Source organism: Cygnus atratus, chromosome 2 (genome assembly GCF_013377495.2).
Source record: "Cygnus atratus isolate AKBS03 ecotype Queensland, Australia chromosome 2, CAtr_DNAZoo_HiC_assembly, whole genome shotgun sequence".
Classification (NCBI taxonomy): Eukaryota; Metazoa; Chordata; class Aves; order Anseriformes; family Anatidae; genus Cygnus; species Cygnus atratus.
Window position 1 is genome coordinate 82,267,195 of NC_066363.1, and position 12,653 is coordinate 82,279,847.

The window sequence follows — 12,653 nt, forward strand, 5'->3', positions numbered from 1 at the left end:
TTCAGTCAAGAAAGAAGTATTTTAGAGAACTCAATGATACAAACCCTCCTACAGAACATGCTGCCATCTATTTCCTTGCCGTGGAAAAAGCTTCCAGCGGCTCATGCTTGGCAGTACATCTTCCCTAAATATTCTCTGTCTCAATGTAAATTGTCTCTCTCAATTTTCTGTCTCAATAGTAAATTGTGAGGTATAAAGGAGCAGTTTCATCACTGACACATAACAGCAGAATAAAAAGTGTAAATGAGTCATGTATACCATGCAGTGACAAGCAAAAACAATCTGTATTGTTTCTTGACCTTGGACTTCAAGTTGCAAATGTGTTAACAGAAAAGGGAGAGTGCTAAATACACAAAATGAATGAAAAAGCTTTCTGCTTCATCCCTTATAGGATGTGAACAGAGAACCCAAATCTTTATGGATGAAATAAACTTTTCCTTTGAGGCCTTCCAGATTCATTATGAAGATGTGGGAAATCTGTTCCCTGGTTTAATATTAAACCAAATTATAATCCTTTGGTCTTTAATTGGGAACATCTGGAAGAAAACTCTGCTGATCAGAATTTACTAGCTAATAAAGACTGTAATGAATTTCCACAGTTAGAGAGTTATGCATGTTTTATATAAAAGCAATCAGGACACTACAAAGCATTCAACACTTAGAGCAAAGGCAAATATTATTTTGTAAGGCATGAAATAAAGATACATCATTGCGAATTAAAATGAATTCTATGGCAATAAAACAATGTACTTTTTTTTTCCCAATACAGAGCCAAATTAAAACATAACCAAACCTACTTTCAAACTCCTTAAAGCAAGAGATCAGACAAATATGTCAAATATGTTTAATTTTTTTCAAAATAACTGATGGCAAAATAAAGTATTTACATCACATCATACTGTGTAAACATGTAACGTCACTGTACAAAGAAATATACATGCAAAATAAAGCAAAAATTTAACTAAAACAATAAAGGAAAATAATACACAAACATAATGATATGAGGTTGGTACGAATACACATCCAGTTTTGAAGTCAGTTGTTTTAAAAAGTTTCTGTACAACTTTACAAAAAAAAAAAAAAAAAGGAATAAATAGAATACAGTGGAAGCCGCAAAGCTCAAAACTAACCCAAGCTAGGTTATGGCTTAAGACCCATATATCTAACTATTGTGGGATGCCGGCTTGGTTTCTTTAAACATGGCATTTCACACAAACATAGATGACAACACACCCATATGAACTCAGTGATGCACAGAAAACCATCTCTGTCTTCTTAAATAGCTCACGTTAATATTACTTCAACCTTAAAAACAGTTACTAAGACAATTACATTACGTGTCAGACTCTCATCATCTGACCACTACTTTTTGAATGTATTCTTCACCAAAGAGCACAAAAGTCATTTGTTCATTTCACAGAAAGAAGTAAACAGTTTTGAAAATTCTTAAAAAGTAGCAAGTGTTGAGACTGATTTTGGGAAAGTCATACTTTGGCATTTTGAATATAATAATAAATTTTAAAAAGTGTCACCCTATTTCTTAACTGGTTTGAGATTTGGGATACGAATCTCTCTCTCTCTCTTTTAAACAATCCTTAAAACTGACTAGTCTTGACTAAATTCTATGCTAATCCTCATCTTAAACTAATAATGACAGTGTGGTACAACACACCCTCCCCTGCCCACCCAGAAACCCCAGACACACAAACAAAACCATAAAGCTCGCCGTACTAAGTATGTGCTTTTTCTATATATTTATTACAGTTACAACAGAGGTCCTCATAAATAGTTGCATAAAATGTTAAAGCCACAACATTGCACATGATATGAAATAAAACAAAATCCCAAATGAGTGCATTTACAGTATTTCATCCTGCTGTATACTGCTTGACAATCGGGTTGGCAAGCTGGGCACCAACCGGATGTCCTTTTCAAAAGGGACAGCGAACACTGACCCAAACTGAAGACCCGCACAGTGGTATACCACCATTTAGGAGGGAGGGGGGAAAAAAGGATAAGGAGGGAAAAAAATTACAGACCGAAGGCAGGTAACAGTCTATATACAAGTAAGGCCTACATTTTATCAGAGCAAAACGATTCATTCTATTTGTATGCAAAAACTTTGAGGTTGGATGCACTTAAAAGCAGAGTCTGATCTCAGTGCACTGCTACGTGAGATACATACAGGCGAGGCAACTGGAAAGCTCTAGGACCAAGTGAAAACCAGATGTTATAAATGGAAGCCTTATCAATGGGCAGCCATTTTGGTGAGTCTTCTCCAGGCGTGATTTCATTTTTGTTTGACACCAGTGCTTTGAACATAGGCATTTCTTCCTTGAATAAATCTTGAAAACGGTAGTTAAGTTCACTTGCAAAATTCAACTCTTGTTTATTAAAAAAACTATTTTTTTGCAGAAACCTGAATAAAATACTGTTACTGTATCACTCGTGACTGCTTTTGCAGAGTACAGTGCTATCGTCCTCCACCCCAGTGAAGTCTGCATTGCAAGTCCCACGCGCCACCTTGCGTGGTCCCCTTGGAATGCGTTTGCACACGAACATTCGCTAGCAGCTGGTTGGCTCGGGGTTTGCTTTCCTCAAAATTCAAGTCAACAGCTGATTGGCAGGAGGAGTCTATCTCCAGTCTGATTGATTGGCAGGAGGAGTCTATCTCCAGTCTGATTGGCAGGTGAAAGAGAATGAGAGAGAACTTCAAGCAAGGTCAAACTCTTGGCAAGAGCCTGCTCTGTAAGAAGTTTTTAATGCTACGGATGGGTCGAACATCATTCTGGTGTTTTCGCCGCTCAATGAACGAAGTCAGTCTGGATATGTCAATGCTGTCAGCACTTTTGCTGTTCCCCAGCTGCAGCCATTGCTCCTGGAGGGCCAGTGCAGCCGAGGGACGCTTAGCTGGATCATCCTGAAGCAGGAAGCATACAAAATCTTTGGCCTTCTGGCTAACTCCTTTGAAGTAGTCATCTGGGAAACTAAAGTCTAAGCGGCAAATATTCAGGCAAGTTTCCTCTACACTTTCATCCAGGAAAGGAGAGACGCCACTAAGAAGGACATATGTGAGCACTCCAATGCTCCAAACATCTGAAGTGAGGGAAACAGGATTTCCAAGAATAATTTCAGGAGCTGCAAACTCTGGGTTTCCAAGTAACTGGTGGATATAATACGTGGTATTGAGCTGGACCGCGTCTCCAAAGTCAGCCAGTTTTATTGTTGGCTTAGAGGAACTCTGGTCCACCAAAATATTTTCAGGCTAGAAAACATAAAAGCAAAAGAAAAAAAAGTGTTTTTTCAAGTCAATCTAACACACATTTGGTGCTCCAAAATTACTGTTTCCTAGCCTGCCCTGTTAGCTCAAGAAAGTAACAAACAGCTACAAATGATGAGGATCACTGCTGTAGGCAGCTTTGCAAAGCTCCTAGGCAGTCCTACCAGTCCTTTCCCCGGACTGACTGGCAGGCACTCTCTTGCTAACTGAAGTGTGCCATTAATGTGCTTTAGCTGCTGGTATTTTAACTTTTGCAGGAAATATAGCTCTGCCAGATAAGACTGCAAGTGTTTGCAATAACAGCTCTGCAAAATTTCACAGAAAACTGTGTTTGGCAACTTAATCTTAAAGTACAGCAATTATAAATAGAGGGTGGATAAACAATTACTCTGTTTGCTTTATGACGGAGAGAGAACAAAAACCTTGCATTTGAACTTCTGCTGCAAGTTTCACTGGGAAAAATAAAATAAATATATATTAAAAACCAAAACAAAACAACCGTGCTTGACAGCAATTATTTCCAGCACAAAGGAAATGGCCAGCAAGCTTTAAGAGGAAAGCATAGGGAATTCAAAGCTTCTGCTTTGATGGCTATGAGTGATCTAAAGCATCTGGGGATAGTGTTCCTCCCTGCCCACCCTCCCCCCCTTCATACAGCTGCCAGTTTCCTAGAAGGAAGTTTTTACGCCTGGAATGGTGCACGCTGCTGGAAATTCCATTCGCTCCTTACCTTTAGGTCCAAATGTGCTATTCTGCAGTTGTGAAGATACTGCACAGCTTCCAGAATCTCTCCCAGGTAGAGTCTGATCTTCCCCTCAGTGAGGTTTCCCCATCGCACGACGTAGTCTAGAAGGCGACCTTGGTCAGCCCTATTGGAAGGTTACATTTTAATGCAAGTATTAAAACATTTACATTTTAATACTGTATATAAGAACTAAAAGAAAAAGAAAGCCCACACTATACAATCAGTTTTTAAAGTTATATTAAAAAAAACCTTCATAGCAAGCGTCCCCTAACAACCACAATTTCATGAAGTAATCATCACTGTTTCTGATGTCTGGCTTGAGTTGCTCTATAATATACTTTTCTGCCTGCCAGTGGCAATGTTCTATGTCATTTACAGCTGACCTACATCTAAAATAAGGTGAACTAACTTTGGACTGGGAGCAGAGGGTGAAAGCAAGGAAAGAAAGGAAGAAATACAGTGTGTTATCTAGACCGAAAGATCAGATGTGTCATGCCATTAGGCTATGGGAATTACTGTAGCCTTCAAAATCTAGAAGACCGAAGACTAGGATATGAAGGGAAGAGCTGACATCAAACTACCAGATCACAACATTCCTAATTCACTTCTGCAATTGCTTGACATAAAATCATTTCTGGAATTCCAGACTAAGATAACCTACATATCAGTTTAATATGCCAACTTGTTTCCTCCCAAATTTACTATTAAACTTGACATTTTAGTTACAGTATTAGAGAACTGCAGTATTTTGCTTATGTGTTGTCAAACTTCCCTGAAATCTTAACGTTTCTTATTCATAAACCACTATAAACACCCTGGAAAGTCAGCTGTATAGACTGCATTTTACACACATTTCTAACACTAGTATGTAGTTGGTGGAGGTCTCAAAGGTATCAAGAAGGCCAATGAGCTGGGGATGCTGGAGATTCTGCATGACTCCAAGTTCATGGGTAACCTGGTCTCGCTTCATCAACTTCTTATTCACAAACTTAGTGGCTACTGCTCGCTTGGTTCCCTTCTGGTCACACTTCTTAACGACAGAAAATCTGCCCCTGGAATACAATATTGAAAGGAAAGGATTAACCGAAACTTGCACTAAGGAAATGCTTATACCTTCAAAGATTCTGGGAGATACCAATCAATTTAAGACCTCTAATAAGATATCCTTGCAGAATAGTTTCTGTCCACAAACAAGATTTAAAAGTCCATGCATCTTCTACAAAATATGTCTGTATAAATAATTAGCTGCAGATAGAGATCTGTTTTATCACATTTGTAAAGAACAAGTCAGAGTGGTATCCAACTTTCGAAAGTCCATCCAATAAGCCAGAAAAATGTATATTCTCCATGAGATATTTCATATTTTGCTCATTTTCAGATCTTTTGTGGCTTTAATTTTCATACCCTAAGTAAAGTTTGGAGTGCTTCACAGTAGAAGCAGCTTCAGTAAGGCATACTAAAAAAATGAAAAAAAAAAAAAAAAAAGGACTGTAGCTTTCCAAAATACTTGAACACTCATTCATGAATCTATGACACCAATTCAGCCTAAGCATGTTCTGTTTATGCAGTGCCATCTAGTGCAAGTAAGATTTTGGCTTCCTCATTTTTATTTAGCTCAGTATAATTCTTTCCTTTTTGGATCATGTAAGTATTCTATAAAGACAATTCAATTTTTTGAATGAGACATTCATATTTGACATCAGCATACAGAACGCACCTGCCAAGCTCAGCCACTTCACTGTAGAGGGAATCAAAGTTGTCTTTCCAGATTACCATGATTCCATCACTTCCAGGACCTACAAAAGAAAAAACAAAAAGAGAAGAATAGTAAAGGCAACATTTAATACAGTCAGAGCCTTCCTTAGAACTAAATGGTTGTAGTTATCGAATTGGGTAACAGGTGCTTTGAATGTAATCATAAAGAAAAGAGCAAAGAGACAGGCCTACCTAAAACTCGTAGACTGGCAGAAGATGAAACCGAACCCATATCGTTTGCAGCTATACACGTATAGATACCATCGTCTTCTGCAGTGACGCCAATGATTTTCAGTGAAGCCTCTCCTAAGTCACTGGGAAACACAATGGCATCCATGAACATTGTATTCAGTTTACAGACCTTAAGCTATGAAAATTAGACAAAGTGAGAGTGATAATGTTAATATTTCTTATTGTCCAGCCCCTGTACTCTATTGACAACTTTAACCTTGTTCCTGCCATTTCAGGAGTGTCTAGCAGAATCCAAGCATTTTGAGTGTACAAATTATCATGGAACATCCTGCAGACAACAGTGTGGTTTTTTTTTTTAAATAAAAAAAACATCCTCACTGACACTGTCTCAGTGTATCCTAGGTTCCTCTGTGTTTGAAAAAGCAAATGCTTCCCCTGCTCCCTCTATTTCTTGCAAATTATTAGAAGCAGTATCAAGACAACCATCCATCATTACTCTTTCTGAAAGGTTAGTTTCCATCCCTGACTCCCTGGAGTCATATAGAAGCTGGTTTAATGTTTGTACTTTCAGAGGATTCATCCCTTGTAGGAGTGGGCTCCACCTTCAGTACAAAAGGTACACCACTCTGTGACTTCAGAGACCTCAGAATCTGGGAGTATGAGGGTATGAGGAAACTCAGGAAGTCTTTTGAAGTTTTCCCTCAGCTCCATAAGAGACAGCAATAATCTATATAAGACAGGAGAAAGATTCTACAAACTCTTCCTTAAGCTTTCTTGTTGCTCAACTGCCCTTTTTATTTGATGGTTTGTCTTCAAATGTCTGCCTTAATCTTCCTCTGTGCAATTCATGTCTAGTACTTTTTATACCATCTACCATAGACAGAAAGAGTAAATAATTTTATTTGCATAAGTCTCTTACAAATGTGAACACTTGGCAAATCTTGCCTATGCTTTTCACCTCTAGACTCAAAACATTGTGCTATTCTTTCACAACATGGCATATTTTCAAGATTTTCCATCATTCTTATTGTTTGCCTTTGGATCTACCCCAGTTACTCCAAGTCATTTGAATAACTAAAACAAAAGCTGTTTGCCTCTCTCTTTATCCTGCCATTTAATTTCAGGGGAAAACAATATAAATTTTAGGAACACAGGAAGATGACTCTCCTCCCCCAGCTCAAAGAACATTTCATTACTAGTATCTCCAAAAATCTGTCAGCCACAACCAGTATGATTAACTAGTTATAATTCTGCAACAATAACAGATCACTGTGAGATAATTCCAGTGAATCTAGCTCTTACTCTTGTCTCACAATGGTTCTGGATACAATAGCACAGCTGCCACAATGTCCCTGTCTCTCCACAACAAAAGTTATACCAGGTGAAAAGGAAAAAGCAGCTACAGTAGGATACAAAGAACAACATAACATGCTATCAAGTTTGCATATGCATTGGGCTATATCATACAGCCTCTAATATAGCTATTAAGGAGGAAAGGTTTCACAAAAAACCCTTCACTCTGAAGTGAGAACATAATTCATAAACAAGACATTTCTTCACACTAAAGTGACTCTCTAAATAACACTTTCAGTAAATGAATGAAAAAATAAATGAAGAAAACTTTTCTAACAGGTAGTTTCATGTTCCAAAATGCAGTAATATCTGTTATTATGCAGCTGTTTGAATTACCAGTTAAGTCTGCTCAGTTCTATCACAGCAAAACTAAAACCAGACAAAGACATTTGTTTCCATGCTTTGACAATGAAGACAGTGGCACTGCAATGTTAATATGAACCAGAGGCTTTTCTTTGCAAAATACTGTCATGATCATTCCAAAAGCAGTCATTTGCCCCTAAAATGATGTATGCTACTAATGAAAAGATAGGATTGGCAATGGGACATGTCACAGAACTGGAATGCCACAGCATGCTGCTCTAGTTCAAGCACTGTGTCAGTGTCACAGAACCATGGTGTCTTATGTGAGAGCTAATGAGAAATAACAGCTGAATTTTCTTGTTTTTAAAATCAACTGAATATGACATTGGGGTACCCCCAGCCATACTCAGATGAATTAAACAACACTTCCAGAAAATCCGAACACTGAGGTATTCCTGTCTGAGGACAATCCCATCTTTATGTCTCAAAACCAAAAGCTATCCTTCGTCAAGGCTATGAAATACAATAGCTTCAGCAGTTCCTGTTCCTTCATTGGAGTTTTGCTCTTCCTGGATGCAGGAAAAAGTGATCCAGGATCCAGATTAGAAGTGCACCACCTTCCCCCAGGTGAAGAGAAGTCTGCTTTTTATCACAAATCACCTCAGTGATCCTGTTAACAGCACTGTCCATCAGAAACTGCTATGCTGGCACTACTGAGGGGAAACCAACTATGACCCAGGGATGGGAAATTCATTAGCTAACTTTAACACAAGTACAAGGGTTAGCTAAATATTAATGACTCCTGTAAGATTAAAGTAGCCTTCTGACACTGGGGTTTTATCCCTCAAGATTTACCAGCTTTGAATCCTCTTGCCACTAACTCCTGGAAATTTATGTGACAGCGGCAAGTTGAGTACTGAATTGCTATCAGTGGAATCTTTCTATGTGGAATCAGAGTATCATCATGAGTTAAGTTTTGTTTATTTTTTTAGATGCTCAATGCTAGGAGGAAAAAGAGGATATAATTAAGGACAATAACCCAAACACATCAAAACAAATAAGCCACTGAGGTAATTTACAATAATTTTCCCTTTTAAGACAAAGAGATATACTACACAAATTACTGTACCTGTACGAAATGCTGTGATGACCGTCATTGCTCAGTGTGTTATGATCAGGACCTTTCCAAGTAACTGAAGCCTTGGGGCGTCCACAGACTTTACACCTAAGCACGATGGTCTCTCCTGTCTCACATGTTACCTCACTCAATGGTATTATAAACTCTGGGGGAACTGGAAGAAGAATTTTAATGGCATTAGGTCAATTGAAGTTCATCAATTTGCTTTTCTATTTCACTCTCTTTTCTATTAGACAAAGTATGTTGTACTTACAATTTCCAGGGTTTATCTATCCCTCTACCCTTGGAGCATGTCCACGTTTAGGGCACTTGCTGGGGCTCTGTAGAGCTAATACTTTTTCTCTGCATGAACTTGGACATGACACTACTGAAATGCTATGGATAACCCTGAAATTTACCACAGTGAACCAAACACTCTGGGTCAAGTCAGCTAAATAAACAGAGAAGTAAAAAAAATATTTAAGGATATCTTTATATCCAGCCATGTTTGCAGAAGGGAATACAAAACACCTTCTCTACTGAGGCAGTGTAGTGTTTTCCCTTTTTGCTTACAGGTGAAACTCAAGAAGTTTGGCTCTTACTCCAGAGTGCCACTATTTTTCTCCTGATCAGCCTCTACACTGTAGAGACCCTGCACATTCCCTAGGATACAAAGCGAAAATGAAGCAGCAGAGGTCTCCAACTCTTGACCTTCTTATTTTGCAAATTCAACAGTGCCCAACTTCCATACAGTCTCAGTGGAGATGCATTAGTACAAGTATTTCAGAGCAACATATCATATGATCCTTGTGTTTTACATTGTCTTGGACATGTAAACAAAAACATCTTCCTTTCATCTTAAAAAAAAAAAAAAAAGACATTTCACTAACTGCCTCTCTTGTCCAAAATGAGGCTACATATATTTTACAGAAAACACTAATTCCTGATGTAATTCATGTTAAGCAAGTTCAAACAAATAAATCATGCTTTAATCAAATTACATTTACTGTGACTTTTAAAGATTAAAACAACTTACCATCATAAATGTAATTGGGGTTGAGAAGCTGGAAAGGAGAAATCAAAGAATTAGTGTCCTCATAAGTGTATAATAAAGTAAAGAATTATAGAAAATAAAGCACAGTGATGGCATAATAAAATATGTGGCATATAAATATATGGCACATATATAATATATATATATATATATATATAAATATATGGCATAATAAAATAAAGCCCAGTGATGGGCAGAAGTTAGTTGTACCCACAAAGGCCCAATAAACATTTGAATATCAGATTTTTTGTACCACTCTACTTTTTCTGCAGTATCCATATTCAGTATCATGCCTGTAGGTTCAAAAATCCTATCATCTTGTTTTGAAATTTAATAAACACTGTCCATTAGAACCACTGCTGTTTCCAATTCCTTCACGTGAAATTCTATCAGAAGCTAGAACTAGAAGCAACTTTTAAAGGAATTCCAACACAACTCCTTTTGAAAACCACTACATCTTTGTAACATTTACCTTTACAGAAACCTTGTTGGCAAGTCCTTCTCGGGATTTGCGGTAACCATTTTCTAGCTTGCCTTCCCTTTTGCCGTCTTTATCTTTTTCTCAGATTTCTTCCTTAAACGGAGTGCTGTGTGCCAAGATGTTGACTTCCTGAGTGTGGAACAGTAAGCTTTTATAAATTTTCTTTTAAAACTCTCAATTATGTGTTATAATCTCTAGCTTGAGATGACATTGGAAAAGTATCCCAGAATGTCATTTCATTGTATTAAAGCATACTGAAATGAAATACATTAAGTATTCCACATGAGATGCTATCTTTGGTTAAAACTGTAAGCAAGCTACAAGCAACTGTAAGCAAGCTATTAAGATTAGTCTGTAGTTCAGTATTTCTTGAAATCTTTGCTGCAATCGTAAACTTTCTATATGAAAATACAAATTGTCAATCAAACTGAACAACAAACAGCACAAAATCCATCTCAAACACAGGCTATAAAAGCTTTACATAAAACTGCTAAGAATGTGGTTATGATATTAGATCCACCATAGCAGAGTTCAGAGAGAGCTTTTGAGCACCACCAGTCATTTCAAATAGGTTTGTGGCTCAAGGTGGAAATCTAGGAACTCTGAAATCTCATTTCACTTGATGCAAACATTATTATGGTTTTTCTAAACAAAGATGTCTAACCTGGCAACTCATCCTATTGAATAAGCTAGTAACTGTTGTTTCTCTTCAGTGAGGTATTATTAATCTTCTTTTCCAAGAAAATTGCACTACTACAGCTTTTTGATAAAGAATACGTGCTTCTAGGTTCTTTCTTACCACTTTTTTTTTTTTTTTTTTTTTATCATTTTGCTAAGAGACCTCACATATACTCAATCTGTTTGATGTTCATTTATTTCTCAAAGATAACTTTAACTTTCAGTTTAAATGTTCAAATTGTCTGAATTGGAAGGTTTTTTTCCTCCTCCCCCTTCTACACACACCCAGGCACTCACTTGATGGTTCCATCAGGGTTGTCAATGATGACTGCACTGGTATGCCCCAAGACATAGCCGGGAATCCAGCCCTCGGCTGCGGGGCACTGATCAGTGGCGGCTCTGAACACCAAAAACATGTTCTGTTGGTTGCTGGCTAGAATCTGCACGACCTCTCCTTGGTAGACATTTATCTCATCCTCCTTCACTGCCGTGTAATCGTGTGTCACCAGCATGGTGGAGATATTGCTACTGCTGCTACTTTCACTCTGCAAGTGTCAACCAGAAGCACAAAGAAGAGGCAAAAAAAAAAAAAAAAAAAAAGAATCAAGTTTAAAGTTTATAAAGGAGAAAGGCTGCTCTTGGCCTGCTACATTTCAACCATGACCTGCATGATACACATTGATTAAGCTGTAGTCAAAGAAAAGAAATCAGATTTCTCTTATAGAGCTGCTGGTATCTATTTATCTTGTGTGAATTAGTTTGATCTTTGAATACCATTACGTATAGCAGGTGCAGAAATTTATTCCTTTTATTTTTAGTAAAGATCACTTAATTTTACTTCTTCCATTTTTTAAAGGATCTCAACTAGTCTTCCTTTCAAGCTCTGACTCTAAACCTCACATCTTTATCAGGTGACAAAGCCAAATTACATCACATATGACGATTTTTCATTAAGTCTTATGGGTGCATAACAAACCAAGACTTCACCTCATAAACACTGGAAACTCTAACAATGAAAAACGCATAATAGTCTTTCCTAGCACCATTTGTCAGATCTCAGACACCAGCTGTCTGCATACAAAACATGACAAGGTACATAAGAACAAAGCAGGCTTTTTGATAGTGTCTCTCTTAAAAATTAAAGGTTTCTCCCTGGTTTGAATCTATATGATCTGGTTTGTTCCTTTGAATGCATAGGATGAGGTAAATTACTGAAATACCAGATTATTTATTTCTTGGGCAGAATAGACCCACTCAAGCTGGAAATCTCACTTTTAAATGATTAGTGACTATGATAGCTGTGTGTTGTTAGCTGCTTATCACAAACTTTCAACTAGTGTTCATGGATGTTGTGCTTGTTTTCCCACTGAGCGTTTGCAGAGAGCTAATTATGGCTAACCAGGTGCACATTAAAAGTCACACTACTTTTCAAACCAAAAAGCCCTTCTCCTGGCCATGAATCCATGGTAACTTACTAAATTTAGACTCTTTTTGCCCATATACAAGCATTTCTCATATTAGGTTTAATAAATAGAGGTGTGAAATCTGTTATCAGACTGTGCAACCTATCCCCTGAAAGAAGCGATTTCCTTCTTGAAACAAGTTATAAATGAAGTGGATGGCCCATTAACAATATGCCATGAGGTATGTATGTGTGTGCACCTGCCTTCTGATTCTATGTTCTTACTTCAAACT

At 37.6% G+C, this 12,653-nt stretch overlaps 1 protein-coding gene across 1 annotated transcript in view; it reads right to left on the reverse strand.

Annotated features, from left to right (window-relative positions):
• Positions 1-830: 830 nt before the first annotated feature.
• TRIO (trio Rho guanine nucleotide exchange factor) overlaps positions 831-12,653 on the reverse strand; it is a 248,746-nt gene continuing 236,923 nt past the window's right edge. Inside the window, 10 exon segments of the mRNA XM_035552676.2 lie at positions 831-3,265; positions 4,011-4,149; positions 4,877-5,077; positions 5,743-5,821; positions 5,973-6,094; positions 8,758-8,920; positions 9,782-9,809; positions 10,272-10,361; positions 10,364-10,409; positions 11,256-11,503. Coding sequence (XP_035408569.2) covers positions 2,723-3,265; positions 4,011-4,149; positions 4,877-5,077; positions 5,743-5,821; positions 5,973-6,094; positions 8,758-8,920; positions 9,782-9,809; positions 10,272-10,361; positions 10,364-10,409; positions 11,256-11,503 — 1,659 coding nt within the window. The 3' untranslated portion in view covers positions 831-2,722.